The 23,389-nt window shown below is 22.0% G+C and overlaps 1 protein-coding gene and 1 non-coding gene across 2 annotated transcripts; one reads left to right on the top strand and one right to left on the bottom strand.

Moving 5' to 3' along the window:
- Window positions 1-1,585: 1,585 nt before the first annotated feature.
- On the bottom strand, window positions 1,586-1,667 carry Trnas-uga (transfer RNA serine (anticodon UGA)). The gene has a single exon. It is a non-coding gene; the product is annotated as a tRNA-Ser (tRNA).
- An 8,034-nt stretch (window positions 1,668-9,701) lies between these two features.
- Window positions 9,702-20,883, top strand: LOC129614362 (diuretic hormone class 2). Its single transcript, XM_055528936.1, has 3 exons — window positions 9,702-9,796; window positions 14,421-14,540; window positions 19,946-20,883. The coding sequence occupies exons 1-3, from the start codon at window positions 9,702-9,704 to the stop codon at window positions 20,079-20,081; spliced, it is 351 nt and encodes a 116-aa protein (XP_055384911.1). The 3' UTR covers window positions 20,082-20,883.
- The last annotated feature ends 2,506 nt before the right edge of the window (window positions 20,884-23,389 follow it).

Genomic DNA, 23,389 nt, shown 5'->3' with positions numbered 1-23,389 from the left:
CAAAAGTAATATAGGAATGAACAAGTAAAATTCACATCGACTTTTACCACAGCAGGAGGATTTTGAAATATTGTAGCGTCACTCAAATTTAAAAAGACAATGGTGTATTTGGAAATCCAAAATAATTATTGTAGAAATTTTCCATATATTGTATAAACTTTGAATTTTTTATAATAGTATTATTATTAAAATTTAAAAAATTTAATATAACTAATCTGAAATTACTCCACTCTTATTGAAGCTTAAATTAAAATGGCACAATACAAATATAACAGTGATAATTTGAATTCCTAAATACAAATTAAGAATAAAGAAAAATATTAAAATAATATAAGGAAAATTAAGTAAAATCTAAATAAAATTCTTCTAATAGAATTTAATTAAATCAAACAAAAAATTTTTAATATAACATTCCACATTATTTGCCATTTCATTCATTCTAATGTGTTATTAATTTACACATTCAATTGTACATATTTTCAATTCTTAATTTCAATTCCAATGTTATTAATATTTTCTATACATTATTATATAAATGAAATCAAATTGTAATTAAAGTAACCTTAGGATTAAAAATGAATGTAAGTAATAACAAATACGAACAAATTTTTTCCCTATCCCCCTATACTAAAATATTCTTTACTGAATTCCAAACAAAAGTGTTATACTGATTAATTACAATATATATATGTATTAAAATTAAATATTAAAATAAATGAATTTATCTTTTATGTCTAATCAAATTCATTTTATTAAAATTTTTAATATAATTATTAGATTCCATTATCATAAAATAAACATAAATTGAAAATGAAAACTATTATACTATTTATATAACAATTATTTATCATGATGTATACAATTTACTTTATCAAACAAATATTAGACTCTTATATGTAGTTTCTCTTGTATGTATAAATATTAAGAATGAAATATTTTTAGATTTTCATTATTTATAATAAATTGTATAAATATTAAGCTGTTGCGGTTTGTGATTGTACAAATTGACTAATGATTATTTTATTTAAATATATTTAACTATTTATCTTCTTGTTTCTTAATTTTATTTATATGATTATAAGAAGTAGTTTATGATTATTTGAATAATAATAACAGCAAATTTTATTCAGCATCTCGAATCATAAAAGTTGAAAAATTCCTATAGTTATTTTAATTCATAAATATTTTTTACGATATTCAGTTTAGAACTATAAATGAACTACAGCAATATTATGAATAAATCTATGTTAGAAATGACTAAATGAATAAGTGTTTGTGTCGAATATATCTGAACAGATCTGGGAAGAAAACATCAATATTTTTCAGAAAAGTTTTTATTTACAAATTCAAAGTGTTTATAAGTGTCTTAATAATTTAAGTACTGAGAGTTATTAAAGCGTAAGATAATAACGTTTTAAAAATAAAAAAAAAATTGCATATGTTTAGGCGATGCCGTTTGTTCATCTAAAATTTTATAATAATAATCTTAAATTTTTAAATTGTATTAAAAGAGTTAGAAAATATAATTTTTGTGGAACGTAAAAATTTTTTTTAATACATGGCTATATTAAAAAAAATATTTTCCCGCTGCGGACAGGATTCGAACCTGTGCGGGCAGAACCCAATGGATTTCAAGTCCATCTCCTTAACCACTCGGACACCGCAGCTTACAACTTTTTGTGACTTAAGAAGTCTTATCAATATATTTAAATAAAATATAAAAAAAATAACTACTCATAATAACAATTGTTCATTAAAGACTTGCACCATTGCATATTTTGCATGAAAATTTTAATTTTAACATACACACATAACATATAAGTATGTAGACAAATTAAAATATGTAAGGAATCTCCTTTAAAATCTTAAAATTATACAAAAATTTCATAATTTGTATTTATTAATTTAAATATTTTAACATTGTAATTAAAATATCAATTTTATAATCGTAACCCCATAATTATTTTATAAAATTCTAAACAACGTATTATACTTACATACATACAGACAAGCTTATAACATTCATATAAACAAACATTGTAATGTTATCAATGTCAAATCAACCATAAAAATGCCTTAAATCCATTTTAAGAATAAAAAAAAGAGCAAAAAATAATCTGATCAAATTAAATCTACCATTAAATTGTACAGAAAACCTATAAACATAATATATCCATCGAAATACACTCATATATCACACCATATATATGTAGCTTATGAATACATAACAGACTCACTTAAATTAAATACATAACATACATAATATACACAATAATATGAATTAAATCGAATTAAATGAAATCGAATAAAATCGTTCAAAATTATCAAAACGCAAACAGAATCGAAATATAAAAAAGCAAAAATTTTATTACAATTACTTATATATACGAATATAATATATGAGTATAATATATATACATATAATAATATATGAGCCGAAAAATAATAAAACAAAAATAAAATAAAATGAACGGAAGTCGGTGTAAAATAAAATTAAATAAGAAAAAACACAACCATCTGTTGTTACTGTATATTTTATAATTTCCACAGTGTTACCGTAGTATAATTTTCGTAATATGTTTACTACAATGTCATATAAGTTACGGGTATTCTGTCCGAGTAAAGGCGAATAAGCATGTTTATTATTAATATCGATACTTATTGCTTAATTATTTTAAATTTTGCCAGTTCTATTAATTTCGGATATTTTTCCGAATTTTAGGAGTATTAGATGATTATAGTTGCAATTTTTGCTATGGTAATTTAGAAATACTTTTTTCGCTTTTACAAAAAAATCCAATAATTTTTTAAATCATTCTAAATATGCAATACTATATTTTCAGAAAAACAAGCAAAATAATTCGGAATTATTATTGTTTTAAAATAACCATTTAATTCCGAATTGTTGTTAAACAATTAGTTAACCACGTTTATTTTATTCCTACTTTCTCATGTTTGTTTATAATGAATAGTTTATAAAATAAAATACTGAAGTAATTGCGCAAGTACTACTAAATTACAACTGTACGTCTTACAAAATGCACTGCACCCATTATTAAATTTCGTTTTTACAATGCGGCAACACTTAATGTAATCATTACTTTTTTTTAAGTGGGTGAATTTATAGTATCAAATAAAAAAGAATCATATAAAGATGTAAAGATGAAAAAAATGAAAAAAGTCACAAAATCGATTAAGATCTCATCATTTTCTTTACAAAAAAAAAAAACAAGAAAGAAATTAAAATTTAATCCTAAAAGAAAAAATATAATAAAATTTTTCCACAAATTATCACACAAAATGAAATTTTTCGCAAACAAAAGAAAAACTTAATATTAAATTTTCTTAAAATTCTCAGGAATTTCATCTTTTGTATTTGATTTATACATTCCATACAAGGACTCTTATATAGAAACATACATATATTTATGTATAAGGATCTCAATTCTTCAAATTTAAAAAATCAAAAAAAAATTTCATTCTCTTTTACTCAATTATTCCTCTTTTTGTTAACGTTATCACATATTTTTTTTTAACACGAATTTTGCTTCGGGTTTGGTCAGCATTTTTATCGAAATTTCCCACAAATTGGTATACCATTTATCAAATTAAATTATCTATATACTGATTTTCAATTCATTTTTAAATAGCTATAATTTAATAATTTATTTTAAATTTATATAAGATCTAGGCTACTTTATATAATATGATTAACAATATTGTAATTTTTATTAATAAAAAATTATATGCAATAAAAATTAAATGGAATAGAAAATGATTATTTTTTTACACTTGAGTAAATCTTTTTTGTGAATAATATAAAGAGAAAAGATTTCCTAGTTATTCCAAGAAAATTATTGGGGAAAAAAAAATTTTGTTTGTAAAATGATTGCAAAAATTTTAATAGTTTTCTCTTTCTATATTTATGTATTATTGGCTTATAATTTAAAATTAGTATAAAATATCGAATACAATTTAGGATATTCGAGTCAGATAATAGCCACAACTATTATTACTTTAATAAAAATTGATTCAATCCAAAAATATTTATGTCTCACAAGCTAAAATGTTAATCTTATCATTTTATTTGTTTCAATATAACATAATTATTGCATAAGCCTCTTCAAAATCTTATTGTAATTATCAGGATTGAATTTGCTTATTATTACTAAATTGAGAATACAAGGTTCTAACCAATATAATTTGCTTTTACAATCATCATAATCGAAAAAGAATTGAGTTTTAACCAAATTTTAAATTGCCCTGCCAAACATAATTATTTTATATATTAGCAATAATATCAGAGAGTTTCACTCACATTTCGTGTAATATTTTGTTAACTTAAAACTGAAATATTTGAACAAATTTTTTAATTTTTTTAAATTTCTAATTCCAAATTAAATTTAATATTTCCCTAAAAATAAAAATTTATGATTAAATCAGGTTATGATTATTAATTTTATTAATAAATCCAAAATAAATGAATAAATTTTAATATTAATTGAAATTTTAAATTACAAAAATTTTTGATTTTAATTTTTTCTTACAATCTTTTAAAATGAAAAACTATTTATTGTTAATTTGAAGAAACTTTAAAATAAAAATTAAAGTATTATTTTCTCTATTAAATTTCGAAATAGTATTTAGAAGAGATTAAAATCAGTTCATAAAATAAAATTAATTTTCTTAAATTATTTGTTTTATTAAAAACTTAAAAAAGACAAAGAATTTCAAAATAAATAACAATAAATTTTATATTTTTTTTAACAATAAATAACTTTATTCTGAAATTTATTTTATAAATTATGTTCATAAAAGTTTTCTTATAATTTTATGTTGTATATATCTTATGTAACATATTACATATTATTTATAACAACTTGTTGATCCTTGTCTATTATTCTAAATCTTACGAGTATTCTATTAGCTTATATACGAGTAATATATGAGGATACACGCATTTGTATTATGTAAGAATATTTGAAAATTTATATGTATACTTATGTATGTAAATATAAGTATGAATAAAACATATATGTTTTATGAATATATAATTTCCTTTTATCTTTTAAGTTATGGGAAGAACATGAAATTTCATCACAATAAATTCAGTTCAATTGAGTCGAAAATATATATGTATGTGATTGTTTTCGTTAAAAAGAGTATGGAATATAGAATTTTTGTATTAAATGTATAATTTACATAACAAATATATTTTAATTCGTAGCTTTAAATATTTGAAATAATAGGCACTTCTTTTTCAAAAATTTTTTGGAAAAGTGCTAAAAATCCGAAATTTGAGATTAATAATAAGTGAAACTGTTGTTTTACTATAAGAACAAAGTATACGCATAATATCTAGAGAATTTTCCAAATCATTTAATATGCTCCCACTACATTGATATTTCATACTACCAAAATATACTCGTATATTGACTCTATGAGGTTACACTAGCTTTGTTTTATATTTTACGTCTCTACAGGGTTCTACAATATATTATAATAAATAGTTTCTTCAGAATTGTCCCAATCTCAATATTAAATATTGAGAGCAGGAAAATGAGAGAAAACTAATAAACAAAGAAAATGATGATAAATTAAAGAAATACGGGATGTTAATTAAACGAAAAATTGACAAGAAACGAGATAAGAGTAATAATAAACTAATTAAAAGGATGGCAATAGCATAGATTTTGATTTTTTAGTAATCAATTCAAACCCAGATAATTTTGGAATAATATTAAATTGTAGGTTTTAACATATGCAGATACGATATCCCTAATATCGTAAAAACACATTTTCTAAAACTAAATATATTTTTTTAATTAATAACGTAATTATTGTATCGTAAATTTTTAATTGGGTCAGCAAAACAAATAGCAAACACACTCGAACCCGAAATAATAATTCATAATACTAATTTCAAAGTAGACAATAAATTGCCTTATAGTTTAAATGGCGGATTCATATAATTTGAATTTAAAAAAAAATCCCAGTTATGAGTTCATCCTTACATTATTTTTATATTTTACGTAACTTAAGTTTCTTTAAAAAAAATAAAAGTTTTAAAACAATTTTAATTCAAAATTTATGAAAAAACAAACAATCAACAAATTTCAAAGTTTAATAAAGCCCCATTTCAAGCCTAATTTTGAAAAAAAAATACATAGCACTTGTAAAACATATTTACATTCTATGAAGGAACATACAAATAAATAATAAAAATTCAACAATCAAGTAATCAAAAAAAAAGAATTTTTTTTGCCCCCATATTCCTGCATCTTATATTTTTTCGGAAATTATGTTCCATACACACAACGTAAATAAAATCTTGAATTTATGTTGAATACGTTCATAAATATTCCCTCATGTATTTAGAGCCCTGCAGGGGTCATTTTATTTATCATAATATTTATTTCATATTTTATTTTTTTTAAATTTTATTAGACTTTTTGGAAAAAAACGTTCTATAATATGCACATAAGAAAATATTTTAATTTTTATATGCAAAGTTCTAATCAAAATATTCTTGAGTACATAGAAAATTTGAGGTTTTCCATATCTAAATTTTCATTTTAGAAATACCTATAATAAAATTTTAAATTTTTTATATTTAAAATAAAATGATAAAATTTATGTTTTAAAATTTTTTACCTTTTGGAATAAAAAATTTGAAAATCTAAAGTAAAAATTTAAATTTTGTAAGAGTATGTAAACCATTGCATATTTTTTTTTTTGCTTTTATTTCATTGCCTCCAGTAATAAAAATTTTGATTCAAAAATTTTCTTTTACAAATTTTATTACAGCTATATTGATTTCTAAATTATGATAAAAATAAAATTGAAAATTTTTAAAGGCAAAATTTTCTTCAATAAGGACAAAATTTTTTTTGATTATCCTTTTTATGAAATTTGTTTAGAAACATAATGTTACAAAAATAATATAGTATTTTAAGACTCTGTAAGTACAATATTTACGAAATTTAGTGTGTAAAATATTGCAATCTACCAAATTTTTTAAGTCAATATTGAAGTCAAAATTAAATTTTGAAATATTAACAGAAATATAAATGTTAAGAATAACTATAAGAAATAAAGCCAATGTTTTTCAATTATTGATAATTCAAAAGAAAATTGGTCATTACCAACATTATATATGGATGGGACGCATGTTAGGGCGGCCGAATATTACGAAAGACAAGCAGGTATAACATTTGGACCCACGGGGAAAGATTTTTTTTTTTTTTTTCCTTTGTTCACTCCTAGAAGGAGCATAGGGCTAGTGCATGATTTCTCATGCACTAGTTTCATAGCGTCATAGGGTTTAACTAGGTAGGTGACTAGCCTGCCGTAGTTTTTATTTATATATTAATTATTTGAGGTTATTAATATTTACTATTTATTTTTCTTAGTTTTTTTTTTTTAATATCGAATATTAGGAATATTTGAAAATTACTTGTATAATATTTTTTTTATTAGTATTGTATATTAAGTTATAATAATATTGAATATAATTTTTATAGTGACCTGACCGGGGTTTGAACCCGAGACCCTTCGGTTAAAGGACCGGTGCCATAACCACTGCACCAATGGTCAGATACGGGGAAAGTGAAACATGAGTAATCCTCGCGAAACGTGGCGACAAACAATACTTAAGAAATCAAGGAGAAAACGCTGGTCAAAAATAAATAAGTACATAGCTGAAAACAGTATGCAATTCAGAGGAGTTGTTGAAACCTCTTATTCCCACCGGGAATAAACAATGGAGAAAAAAAACTATAATTGCATGTGTCACTGACACTTATTATTCTAATATCACTATAAGATGCTTATGCAAAATCTAAATAAAATATTTTTTTATCCTAGATGATTTCTTCAAACCGCTCTCTCTCCCTCTCTCTTATATCTATATATAACATAAAAATTTTATAATCAAGAGACACGTGTTCTTATCAAATACATTAATAATAAAATGAGCGAAAAAATTATTAAATTTTTCCACTTTTTTTTTTAAAATGTCTCTATTTCTTTATCCAGTCAGTTGCATTTTAAAGTACATAGAAAATAAAACAAAAGGAATGATATGAAATAAAAAGATGTACGAGTAGACAACACATGTCCTTTTAATAAAAATTATTATAATATGTGCACATAATGTATGTACATATATAAATAATTTATTATTATATAAAATGCAATATTAAAATCAGGTCATTCAAATTCCAGAAACATTAGAAAATAATTTCATTCATATTATGCAATTCATTGAGGAATATTATTATAGAGCTTCGCGTGGAGTTTTATTTATGAAAACAAAAAAAAAACAAAATCTAATTTTATTGTATAGCTTTTTTTTTTTCTTGTTTGAATCATTTTTAATGATCAGAATTGGTTATGAAAATTTCAAATTGAAATTTTCTCTTATTATTATTGTTTGTTATGATTAAGGTTACCTGATTCTATAAAATAATGAGAAGAATACAATATTCAAGAACTGGAATTTATGTAAGAAAATTAATTGTTCTCCCCAATTCTAATTAAATTCTGGCTTTATTACAATCCATAACTATGTAGTAAATCTAATCACGCCATATCTGATCGTATTTAGAGCATATATACGAGAGTGAATTTGAAATCTTATTTTGATAGCGATTCGAATTCAGTTCCAACCCTAAATAAATTATAAATATTGCTGGATTATATGAGTTTATTTATAAGTTATAAATTAAATATTCAGACCCATAAACTTGATATGTAGCAATAAAATGTAAGTATGAAGCATACACAGTTATTTCTTTTTAAAAATTCATATTTATATGGTAAGCCTCTATGAAGGTTACTGATTTATACTACCCCATTCTCTTTATATACTGTTATACGTTACTTTATACTACTAAAATAAATATTATATAGAATAAAAATTTTTGCAATATATCCTTTTTAACAAACTTTGTCCTGAATATATTACAAATAATTTTTATGTAATAAACTATAAATTCATAATGGTTTATCCTAAATTTCACATTTTAATTCACTATATTATATACACACGTTACACCCAAAAAAAAAATTGAATTTTATTCTATTTTCTTATTATTATTATTTTATATATGAATAACCGATGAAAAACCAAAAATATATTTATAAAAACTTTTATTAACCTTGTATGTTTATTATTTTTGGTTTCCTTTTTTTTTTCTCGTAAACTGCATGAGATATTGTGACCACACAGATGCTTTATTATTCCTAATTGAATTATATATCACAGAGATATATATACGTTATATATATGAAAATTCATATATAATTCATAGAATTTAAGTAAGTCTGTTTTGGGAAAAAAAATTGAAATTATTCATAATATTTTAGAGGGATAATAAAAAAAAAACAAGAAAAACATCAGATAAATTAAGGATGAACGTGGAAAAAAATACCATTGGAGTTTTTTTTCGCAACTACATATAAAATGAGAACAAAAGATTCATTATTATATTTTTAAGAATATTTTTGACATCTCACTTTTTAAATATTAATGTGTATAAGTATGTATACAAAATAATTTGGTTTTAACACATGTTTTCTATATTATGCACATAGAGAATAATTATTCCTTTATAAAAGATTATATTAAAAATTATTGTTAAAAATTTTTTATAATTTTTATTTTATTAATTTTATTTTATTTTTTTTTTTTTTGCAGGATGATGCCAACAAAATTAATGTGCACAGTAGTTGCATTCGCTGGATTCTGTCTATTATTATTGGCAACAACAGATGCGGCTCCAATGCCCAGGTAGTTGTATTTAATACCAACTTAATAAAAATTTTTTTTTATTACTAGATTTTCAAATTTTAATGTTAAACAACGAAACAAGCAAAATAAATACTAAGGTATCGCATCATTGAAATTTTTCTGAAGTTGTCAGAATATTATGTCAGTAGAGGATATGTGCAATGTCCGTGAATTGAATTTCCCTCAATGACGGCCTGGTGGTCACGAGATAGTGGTAGTAAAACGGCATATTTGTGTTAATTTGGGTATGGTGGACCTGCTGCACCTTTCACGTCAACCAACCAACCAACCCCCGCAGCACTCATTGATAGTATAAAAGAATAGGAAATTTCTGAGAGGCTTTATAGTGAAAAGGGTGAAAATTTTAGGAATATCAGCAACTACTTAAAATTTTGTGCTATTGGGAGGTTTTAGAGAATGTAATATATCTTCGGGGTTAACCCCGAGGGTTATCATGCAAAACTTTCAACTACACATAATTTTATTTAAATTTCTATATTTGTAACTTGTCTATTGCACTAAATACGCTTGCACTGTTCTATAACTTTTAATTACAATCGAAAAATAATATTAATTAATTAATTTTTTTCGGACATAACAAAATTTTATTTAAAATAGAAATTATATACTTTAGTTACATAGACTCCTTAAAATAGTTTCAGCACTTAAAAACAAATTTAATTAAAGAAAATCCTTGAAAAGTTCTATAATAAATGAGCATCTGTTGCCGTCCATAAAAATTTCACCAAAAAATTCTTTTAATGCACTTACAGTATAAATGTATACAATCACACACATTTTCTCACTTATTTCTTAATTAATTAACACTAAATTTAGAAGCTTAGGCAAACTATAGTACAAAGTCAAACCACTAAGAAAGAAAATGCCATTATGTGCTCATAAAATTTTAAGTTTAAGTTGAGAGTTTAAAAACAAAATTGTCATTATGTGAATTAGTTCCGTCATCTAAAAATTGAAGACAAAAACTTTTTTCAACTCTTTGCAAATGTCATTTTATATTTTTCCAATTTTTTCATAAACGGGAAAATAAAAAATTCTAAGAAAAATTTTTTCACAAAAAAACAAAAAATTTTTTTAAAAATAATTGAATTTGTATGAATGTCTACTGTTATTATTTTCATTAAAAAAGAAAAGTTTCATTGAGTTTATTTTTCCTATTTCTCTTTCTTTTTCTTCTGTTCATTTATAGATCAGATTGAAAAACTTTTCCCAACCAAAATGGTATATATGAGCATTTGCTCACGAGCACAAGAGCTAAAATTAGTGTATACAATTTACAAAATATATAAGAAAAAATTTTAATATTCTACAAAAAAGAAAGAAATTTGAAAAATCAAAACACAATCATATACAATTTTTCACCTACTTATGTGTTATAATTTTGGCACAACTCCTTTGGGATAAAAATATTGATAGTATAACAAATTTCATTAAATATTAATAATAACACTTTCAAAAATATTCTATAGAAAATTTTGTTCCTAACAATATATTTATACATGAAAATAGTTAAAAGAAAATATAAAAGTTAATAATTGTACCATAAAACTTTAGGGTACAAAATTAATATTGCAATTCTTTGAATATCGTAAAAATAAGTAAAACTTTATTTAAATTAAAAATCAATTTTTGTTGTTTGTAACAACTGTGTAGTTTCTCGTTCCAAAACTGTATATGATTATTATTTAAATAAATTGTTAATATTACAAAATAAAATAACAAAATTATTACAATTTTCTGGAAAAAGAAACATTTCAAAAGGACAACGAAAATACTTATATAAAAAGTTTTTCTTTTGAAAATTTCAAAATTAAAAACAAAAAGTTGGAAAATATAAAAAAAATTTTTCTTTCTCTTATAATAACCTCAGGGGCGCAATTTTTATTTATACTCGTACATGGTATATACCTTTCTCTTTCTCAATTCAATTTCTCTTTTCTTTTCTTGTTTTGTTCTTGTTTTAATTCAATTTCATGTGAAAAACTTTTCCTACAGGTGTCCCAAATAACCAGTTTTTAAAAATGAAAAACTTTCTTTTACTTGGTTTTTCTTTTTCTTTTGAAATTTTTATTCTTTCGGAAAACAATTTTGTTTTTATAATTTTATTAAATTTACAATTTATAAGAACAAAAAAGTAAAACAGAAAGAAACAGTTTGATTATAATGTTTGCAAAATAAAATAATAAAAAATTTTAAAATATTTGAAATAAATATTAAAATATTTTTATTTAAAAGTATAAATAAAATATATTATTAATATAAAAGTTTTCAGAAAACAATTTTTAATACAGAACAATCTAATCATATTTGTGAGCCTCAACTCCTGTGCCTACAAGTAATAATACAATACAAAGAAATTTTCAATAAATTCTTCGAAAATTTTACTGTGAAAGGGATTTTTCTAGTTTATATTAAGATTTAAGAGCGTCATAGATTTTGCTTTAAATTTTTGAGCGAAAATTAGCTCAAAGAGGCTCAATATCCTCTAGTTTAGTACGGAAATACTAATTATAATTTAGAATATTATATCAGGAATTTAGTGTACTTAAAAAACTAGTAACATCTAAAATTATTATACAAATTGATGTATTTTGGATAAAACTAATAAATAATTAAAAATATAAAACTACAAAAATAGTAAAAATCCTTTCCATATTCAGAAAACTATTTTAAATAATAAAATTGTATTAGAACTCCTGAAATGTTCCTGAAAATCCAACTTTAATTAAAGAATACCAATTAAGAAGAGTGTAATTTTTTTGTTAAAAAAAGAGATATTTCAACAATTTGAAATTAAACCATTATAATTAAGAACCTTTAATTACATAAAATTGATTAATTACGATTATAACTTTTATACAAAACATGAAGCCAATAATTATTGTGAAGAATCATGAATTGTTTGTGAAAAATCATAGAACTTAATACAAAAGTATAACATTATCAAATTTCAAAAATTCAAATCAAATCCAAAAATTCTGCAAGGATTTTCATCTTTATCCTTTTTACGTATACAATTGCAAGCTATTGTTATATTGAATAGATTAACATTACCTATATAATTATGATATACCTAGCCTGTAACTAAACAAAATATAGTGCACGGATATAGCTAATTTTTATTTACGAAAATTGATGCGGTATAGTACTTTGTATATGAATATACAAGATAATAAACCATTAAACATACCATTTTCATGTACGTACACACATGTCCATACATACTTCAAACATCTTGTATAATCCATATGTTGTAATACAAATTTGTACGTTCATATTGTGGAAAATTCGAAAAGATTCATTATAAAAAAACTTGAAAATAAAAAATGTGCACTTAATTTGCTCTAAATATTATTGTAGATTTTATTTTTTCCAATTTATTTTTAAATTGATAAAATCTTGATCGGAACTTGGAATATACTATAAATTTTCTAAAATACATATTCTATACATACTCGAATAAATTTTTTTCATACACTACTTTCATTTTATTTAAAATTTTATTTATAGTGTAAGAATTCTCGCATATCTTTAAAAGAAATTTTAATGGAACCTTGAATTTTTTGTTAAAAAATCAAACTTGTTCGATTAGATTCAAACATGTTGATCAATATTATCAAACATGTTGCCTTCACAAAATTTATTTATTCAAATAATATTATAGAATAGTCTGTTATAGTTAAAATTCCTTTTCTTTTTCTATCGCAAAAAAATTTAAGCCTTCATAAACATTTTAAAAATTTACAATCAATTTTAATGTATAAAAAATAAATTAAAATTTTTTGAATATTATTGCATTCCAGTGGCAATTCAGCTTATAAAGGAAAATTATTTATTCACTAATTTTAATTACTAAATTCAATTTTATAAAGCATATACGCATAAAGCATTATTTTACTATAATAATTTTGAATAAATTTTCTATAATTTTCATTCAAAAATATCGGAAATGGAAAAAACAATAATGCAAAAAAATTATAAAACATTGGGATATGGTCTTTTCCAAAAATCCTTTAGAATATTTATTAAATATTTGTCGTCTATAAAATCTGTGGCAAACATTTTAACAACAGTCTAATTGTTAAATCGATAACATAACAATATTTTTTGTTCTATGAATATTTTAAAATTGTTATTTTATAGTTAAAAACCACAATAATTATAAATTTAATGTCATTTTACTATTATTATTATTTTATAAAAAATTATATGAAGCGTAAATATACAAATTGAAACCTCATTAAAGGAAGAACAAGGACGTTAAAGAATAACTACTGAAAATATTTTCATAAATCGATAAAAATCTAAAAATATACATAGCTCATAATAAAAAATTTTCAAAATAAAATTTAATATTAACATTTTTATTAACATTTTCATAATTCCCAAAATGTCACTTAATTTCAGGTTTTTTCATTAAATTTTTTTCATACTAAAATATTTTTAATTAATTAATTATTTATTTTTTCTGGGTTATTTTCTCAAAAATCAATATTGTTTTATATGTACATATAATATAGTTTATTTGTAAATATATAATTATTATATGTATATAGATTTTATAAATATTTAATTATTAATTTACTATAAAATTTTATTGTTTCAGTTATCCAAATACACTTTACAATGATATTGATCAATATAATGAAGGATCAGCAGAACAAATTATGCGACTGATAGAACGTTTTGGACAAACAATAATGAGAGCTCGAAATGATTTGGAGAAGTAAGTATACAATATTAGTTGAAAGAAATGATTATTAAATTGTAGAGTAGTGAAAAGTTTTTATAACTAATAAACCTTACTTGGAGGTAATGATTGAGTTGACGTTTTCAGTAATGATAAAAGGTCGGCTAACGACTTACCGACTTCTCTCTGGCGAGAACTAGGTGAGACGCAAGTTGATGCACAAGACTAACAGAGACTTCATTGAGAACAATCTGATTCTGGGTATAAACATGTCAGATTCCTTTATGCTACGGTACAACTTCGATTGTAGATAAAGGGTTCTGCTTTCGAATGGATAGATATAGAATCGGGGTAGCCCGATACTTGGCTCGGGTACAATTGTGTTCCTCTGCGGGGTGTATATGCTGCACGGTATTTCAAGCCGAAATACATGCAATAGAGATCTGTTTGAGAGTATATTTAGAAAGGGGATGCACAAACCGTACCATTTATGTCTCCAGTCAAGCAAAATGACATCCTTAGAAGTGGAATGAAGCCGTCTTATTGTACTTTTGGAATTGGTATCGGTAAAGATTGGTAAACGGAGTCATTAGAGTGCCTGGCCACAATGGACATACAAGCAACGAGAAAATAACAAGGGTGATAGAAAATAACGAGGGCATATAACTAAAGCCTGTGATGCAAAAATATTAGCGTTTCCAATATTCCTGGTTATGAATAACCTGAATACTGATTTCCATGACTCGCCTAGAAAATCTTGACTATGCAGACGATATAGCCCTGCTTTCTAATATGTTCGCATGCACTAACAAAAATATGGTGAATAAATGGGAAGATGAGTATGTCACAAATAGAATTAATATTTCAAGTATGTCAATCTATAAATTTAGCTGGATCAATGAAGTTGGTTCGCGGTTCTAGATCCATGAGCAATATGTTAACCATTTTTTTCCATATTAAAAATATAACTTATGTTTAAAACCCATATTGCTTGAAAGAAAAAACAAAATTTAATATTTAACTTCTTATTTGTAATTAAATATTATTTCTATATACTTTTTATTACTATAATATTTACTCAATTAAATGAATAAGACCACAGTTTCCTTAATATCTAATTTCTTGAAATTAAAAGTATACTTAAATAATTTGTTTATGTTATAAATAATAATATTTACATACATATTTACATACATATATAAACTTCATCACAACAAAACATAACGAATTATAAATTATTAAAGAAAACACAACCAAAAGGAAAATATTACGAAAGAAATCTTTATAATATTAGAATACTTCCATCACCCTTCAATAACACCTTATTATATAAACATTTTTAATATTATTATATAATATATAAGTATATTTTTTTAAATATCTACTTTATAGTATACTAGCTATCTAGAGGCCTAATATAATTTCTGTAAAAGCAGAAAAAACCATCATAACATAAAATGATAACAATTTAACGCTCATTTAAGCAATATTACTTAAATATAAAAAAAAAATATTGCCAGAGGTTCAAGGATGTGGTTAAAATAAAATGAAAATTTAAAAAATACTTCAATATTAAAATCTGTGTTGGTACATGAAAAAGTTAGAGGTGAAAAACTAAAATTTTCGCTTTTAAATTTTTATTATTTGTTTTGTTAAAAACTTTTTTTCTCTTCTTAAAAAATATTGTTTTCCACCTCTCTAATTGTCTGCAATAATATAAAATTTATTTTTAAAAGAAACACTTCATAAATGACCTAAAGAAACAATTAAATTTATTTTAATGCACAGGGAATAAAAGAATTTTAATTCGGTATGCTCAACAATAAATTAAATAAAATTTAATATCCTTAGAGGCTTTCCATAGTAAATTTTAAAGTCTCAGAGCATAATTCACCTCGCGTATTGTAATTTGTATAAAGCATGAATTATGTATAATGAGAACAAATAATACATAAGAAATAGGGCAATGAGATTAAATGCAAAATATATTATTTATTCGAAATTATCGACCAAAGATTATTGTAATACTTGCGTACATAAGGTCTGCGCTTTGACAAGTCTTACTTGTGTATCCAAAATCAAGCCGAAGTTATAGTATTTTAAGGTATTACAAAAGTATACCTACTTTAAATGAAATAGGTTGAATACTGTCTTTGCAATCTTAAAACTGCCATTTTTCGAATTTATGGACACGCCATTGTAACGTTAGAAATATATAATGTGTGTAGAAAAATTTAAAAAGAGTTCTTATTATGAAGAATTTACTGTACTTTCTAATTCTTAAATTTTTATTTGTACAACCAATTTTACATTCATTTGTGTTATGCTCCGATAATCTTTTGTATTTCCCAACGTTTTCATAAATATTCTACGGTCTAATAGCCAGTTCGATAACTATTAACGTTTTCCATTACTCTACTCATTTAATTATAATGGAGTTCATTAGAAATTGACGGTCACTGAAATTGCAACTAAATATTGTTTCTTGACAAACAATTTTCTTTCTGTTCAATTTCTTTGTGTCATATAATAGTATTGAATACTTGACCTATAAGCAACCGTCTAAATTTAAGTGTCAGTATGCCATTTACATATTATATGTGGGCTCCAGATTTCATTGCTAAATTTATTTACCTATGTCTTCGATTTAATTACTCAATACCTCCATTTCTGTACAAATACATCATTTGTCTGTATATTATTTATTACTAAATTTCATATTCAATTTAATTTTCTAATATTTTATATAATATCACCATTTTTTAATTAATTCTTTCTTTAAAACAAGAATTATATTGTTATAATATTATATGATAAAGTTAGTCTATATAATAACACTTGTAAATTCCAATTAAATCAATTAACACTTCTTAAAAACTTAACACATTCATTTAATATTCTTATATAATAGGTACTCTTAATTCTATTATTATTATCAATATTAGTTTTAACTCAATAAACATACGAGTGTATATATGAATTTTGTTGGCTTATAAAATATATTTCTACCTCACTTATACCCAAAAGTGTTATACTATATAAGATCATGTATAATATTTACCCATAGGAATAATACATATATCTATGTAGGTATATAATGAAAAATGAAAAGTTGAATTCCCTTATGATGAGTAAAAATATTTTTTTTCATACACACATTCATGTATATTTTGATTTTAGGTTTATCTGTCATATGAACTCTGTCATATAAATAAAGTTTATGTGTTTGATCCTTTATATTGAATAATATCTACATTAAGTGAATTTGACGTGACATCACACAACTTTTATAAGTTATTCATGTTTATTATTATTTTTTTTTTACCATTTATTATTATTATTTTCAATTAGTAACTAAAACATATGTTTAATCAATTATGCAACAATCAATATTAATTTCGAAATCAATTTAACTTCTTGAAAAGGATTACTCGTATTAGAATATATAAAGGAGAAAAATATGAAAACGTATTTGATAGCTCAATGGTATAGAAATATTATTTGCAAAACAATTTTATTGAAATATATATAAGTTTACATAATATTTAATTGTATATAAATATTAATATAAACGGATATGGTATATTTAGAGTATGACATTAAAATTTGTTGACTATAAGAAGTTATATTGTCAACTGATTCCAAATTTATTAAAGGATATTTACAAATTTCTTTTAAAGTCTCGTAGTCAATAATATTTTTGTATTGGTTAGGAATTTTATAACATATACGTATTCGCCACTATTAGTTACATGGCGTCTAAATAACGTCCCCGAGACCTAAATTTTTAGTAAATTCGAATATCTTATGAGGGTCAATTTTTCGTAGCCGCTCCAAATAATACTCTAAACGTATAACACTATATCAGAGTATGTAGACTACGTCACCCTATATAATTTGAATTGAAAAAAGGAGTAATTATACGCACACTTATTTCGGTAGATGGCTTTATATTTTTATATTGAAAAGAAATATCACATCGTTAGTATATTTAATATTTTTTATATTATAAGTTTTAGTTCCGTATAACAGAATTCATTATCAAAGCAGTTGTATTTTAGTAAGTAACTACAGTAATCCAAATTATCCTTGTGTTGTTAAGAGTCTTTTATACGCTTATATAAATAATATTTACGTAATTATTTATAAAGTAATAGACACTGTTCGAAATAAAAAGATTAAAAAATGTTACCGGATCTCACCCATCTTGTCAGTGAATTTACAGTACCACATCTCAATATTTATTTTTCTAACAATTCTAACTACATATTTTTCTGAAAATCTTTTTATTTGATGAAGAATTTTTATAATTATATAGAAAGAAAAGAATTAAATATGTTCACATAATTCGTAAAGTGTATAATATGTCTCTAGGATATATATATATACGTATATCACACACATATATTATTATAGTATAGCAAAAATAAAAGAAAATTATGTGTAGTTGATGAATAATTCATTGTGTTTTGATGACATTTTCTCGAATCAATTGATATCTACAATTATATTATATTTGTTATATCGTGTTAATAATATAAAAACAAAATAATATTATGTAAATAATAATTTTGTATTATATATAATTGTTATTAAGTGCTCTTGAACAAAAGAATATCATTATTAAAGGAAATTTTTTGAAATAAAGGAATTTATTCTAACCATAACACATGTAGAAAGGTTTTTCCAATTAAGAAGAAAATATTCTTTTTATATACAAATATATGTATAACACATATAATATTTTGTTAAAAATCGTATGAAAAAACAAATGAATAAGAAAGTGATTTATTTGCATATTTTAATATTTTAATTTTATAAGAGTCCATTAACAAGAATCTACATAAATCAAAAGAATTAATACACAAATATAAGTACCTAACTGCATACAACATAAAATTTCTAATCTATGAACTTCTAATTTAGGTTAAAATGTTTTTATATGAACTTTGGAAAATATGGAAAATAGTGTCGAAAATTCTAATTCTGAAAAATACCAGTAGCATTAAAAAATCTTAATGTTGAAGAAATTTTTGAATGCAAAATTTAAAAATTTTAAAATTCTTATTTTAAAGTTTTGCACAAGAAAATGACCTCATTTTAAAAATATGTCTTCGCTTTTGGTAACGCTGGTTCTTATATTCAAATTAATAATAGATCCTGAGTAACATGAGTAACGACTGACGAACTAAATGTTATTGTCAATCATATACCAAAACCAGATATTAATTTTAAAATATTACTATTTAAATCTTGTTATAAAAATCTTGATTTAAACTATAAAAATTTGAGAATTTCTAATTATCTCTTCTAAAATCCTAAATTTTTAATATATGTATTTGTAAATTCACCTTAAAATAAAATTATTTCTTTATAACATACTATTACAAAAAAAAAAAATTTATTACGAAAATTTTTTTTCTTTCCTCTATTAATTACAGTTCAAAACGTAATATTGATTTTGGATTAGCTCGAGGTTATTCTGGTACACAAGAAGCTAAACATAGAATGGGTATGGCAGCTGCATCATTCCCAGGTGGTCCAGGACGTAGACGTCGATCAGAAAGTGAAGCTTAAATATTTAATAATTATTAAAAAAAAACAAAAAAAATTTAAAGCAAATTTAATAAAAACTATTTCAATTTAATTCTTATGTATAATAAACAAATACATATTATGTAAATTTTCCAGTATATAACAACAAAAAAATTCTTTATTTAAAAAAAAAATTAATTTAATTTTTAATTTTTTTCTTTTTTGAAAAATATATCGTTACATCAGGTAATTAAAATGATCTTGCTTTAAAATTAACAAAAAAAAAAACAAAAACTTTTCAATAAATTTTCTAACAATTATTTAAAACAATTTAAATGTATGTATGTGCTAATTGAAATTATATATAGAAAAAAAAAATAAAAACGCTTTTAAATAAAATTTAATTTTTTATTTTCAACAATTACATACACACATTTTATAACATACATATTTAATATATTATTTATTTTTTTAAAATTTTCAATTTTACAAAATGATTATTTTTATAAAAGCTTTAAAAAAAATATTATATAAATACATACACCATCACATACATAAATAATATATTACTGTAAATAAGAAAAAAAAAACATTTATATTATTATATATTTACACACAATATAATATATGAAGCGAAAACAAATACATGATATAATTTATAATTTTAACAACAATCATATTAAAATAAAGCATAAAGAAGAGAAAAACTGTCAACTAAACGTCACACAAAACTTACTGTACTTATATATATATAATGTAAACTATATTAACTGTGAATTATATTATTAATTATTATAATTATTACTGCATTTAATATAATATATATCATTTTATGTTAATGAAAAAAAAAACGATATAATATTATATCTTTATTACATACATACATACATAGTATGCATATTATTAAATATATGTAAAATTTTTTTGACATTTTTATAAATCAAAATGTCATTTCATTTTCTGAAATTATTATATAAATAGTATAAACAATTGTATGTAGATGTCAAATTAAAATTTTCATTTTTTCAATTGATTTGAGGCAAAAACAAATAGATTTTTAAATGCGTGTTAGAAAATGAGAAAAAATGAAAATTACAAATATTATTTAAAAACAAAAATAGAGAGGTATGTAGGTTTATTTAAAACCCCCTATAAAATATATAAAAAAAAAAGAAAATTAATAAATAAATAATAAACACATATTTTCATATAAAATTATATTGTTATACAAAACAAAATTATTATTATAATACATAAATATTATCATAATATAAACATACATACACATTTACATAGCTTATAAAAAGCACACATTCACATATGCATATTATATCCATACATACATTTTATTTATACATAATATAATAAAAATATTTAGTATAAAAAAAATTAACAAAAGATTTAAAAAAATATACAAAATTTATATTTTGATTTTATAAAGGCCCCCCGAAAAATATAAAATTATTACATAAATAATAAATAAATACATACATACATATATATATTTTTATTTCTTTATAACAGAATATACATAATATATATAATATAGAAATAAAAACACAAACAAAATACATGCATAATACAAAAATATAAAAATTTAAAAAGAAAAGTACACATTATTAATATTAATTAAAAATAATTATTTTTAAAGAATGAGTGATAAAAAATATTAAAAATTTTAAAACAAAGAATAAAAAAATTGATTAAAGAAATTTTCAGAAATGTGCGATTATATATTAATAAAAAAAGAAACTTTTCAAAACAAATTTAAAAAATAAAAAAAAATAACGCTGTAAAATAAAATTTTAGATCTGCTTTATTCGGATTCCATTAAAAATATTAAATATTTAAATAAAAATATAAAATGCTAATTATATTTCTTCTAATTGTTCAAAAATCCTAATCCAAAAATTGTTCAAACGAAACCTAATTACAAGTTTAACTCAAATGTATTTTCTTTTTATTGTTAAAATTGTAACAATTATCAATTCGCATAAAAAAAAATTTTAAACTTTTTTATTTAACAAAAAAAAAAAAAAAAAATTTTAAGCAATTTGATGCGGTTGGGTTCAAATTGCTTTCAATATAAATGAAAATATTTTATATAAATTTGATATTATTATATAAAATATTGTTATACAAAATTTATAATAAACAGAGAATATGGTATGTGCAAATAAAATTTTAACATTTCGAAAATATACTTTAAAAAAATGTAAAATCACAAGAGAAATATAAAAAAGAAATTGCGAAAAGTACACACTTAATTGTCATAATTGTCAAAAATAATTGACATTTCAATTGTCAAAATTAAATTTAATGTACAACATTAATTCTATAATTCTAATTCAGAATATAAATGACTATTAAATTTTTTTATCATACAACAGCTTATCGGCGATTAATTATAAAAATATCGGATCTGTCAATTAAATGTCAAAATTAGTAAATTACGTACATAATATTGAATTAATTTTCTACAAAATTAATTTTTAAGACTTTAAAACGGTGTATGCTTCGTTTCATTATTAAAATATAAAGAGTATGTATATGTGAAACAAACGTTTCAGATTTGAAACAGAAAGATTTGGACTGACTTGGACTCGAAAATATTGACACAATAATTATATTGATTTATTGTTCAATGCATGTATATAAATCAATAGTGTTATAATTAATGGTTTATTATAAATTCTGTTAATTTAAAAAAATATATATATTTGTATAAAAGTTTAAAATTTTTTTTTTTAATTTAGAATGTTAGTACAAAAAATAAACCCTTAAATTTTTTTATCTTCCACAGATCATTTTAAATTTTTTTTTATATTTATTTAAATATACTTTATTAAATTTAAGACATGTATAATTAATTATCGCAAAATTTTTAATTTCAATAATGTTATAAAAAAATTTTCATTTTCTACATACATAAAAAAGAAAGGGGAAAAAAATTTAAAATGATCAAAATAATTTTTCAGTATTAAAAAAAAAAACATTTAATATAATATAACTATTATATAATCAAAATTAATATTTTCTTTAATAAATTATTATGTATTACATTATAATATATTTTTTCCCTCAGAATTAATTGAGTAAATATTGTTATATATACCTATATTTAAATTTTACAATAGAGGAAGCAAAAAAAAAAGAAATAAAATACATACATATTATATACATAATGTTATACAAAATAATTAATATGACTGTTATACAATATATAAATTAACCAGAGAACAGAAAAAAAAATCCAAATTTATTTATTAAATAAAAATATATGAAAATGTTGAAAAAAAAAATATAATATTCATATAATATATTATAAAATAATTGTTATATAAAAGAAA

This window comes from Condylostylus longicornis, unplaced genomic scaffold (assembly GCF_029603195.1).
Source record: "Condylostylus longicornis isolate FDR11 unplaced genomic scaffold, ASM2960319v2 ptg000107l, whole genome shotgun sequence".
Taxonomy (NCBI): Eukaryota; Metazoa; Arthropoda; class Insecta; order Diptera; family Dolichopodidae; genus Condylostylus; species Condylostylus longicornis.
The sequence above is the reverse complement of the archived record's forward strand: the minus strand, read 5'-3'. Positions and strand labels throughout refer to the sequence as shown.

Coding starts and splice junctions, on each gene's coding strand:
- LOC129614362 (XM_055528936.1), top strand. CDS start 9,702: ATGATGCCAACAAAATTAATGTGCACAGTAGTTGCATTCGCTGGATTC. Junction 9,797..14,420: donor GCGGCTCCAATGCCCAGGTA/GTTGTATTTAAT, acceptor TTATTGTTTCAG/TTATCCAAATACACTTTACA. Junction 14,541..19,945: donor GCTCGAAATGATTTGGAGAA/GTAAGTATACAA, acceptor TATTAATTACAG/TTCAAAACGTAATATTGATT.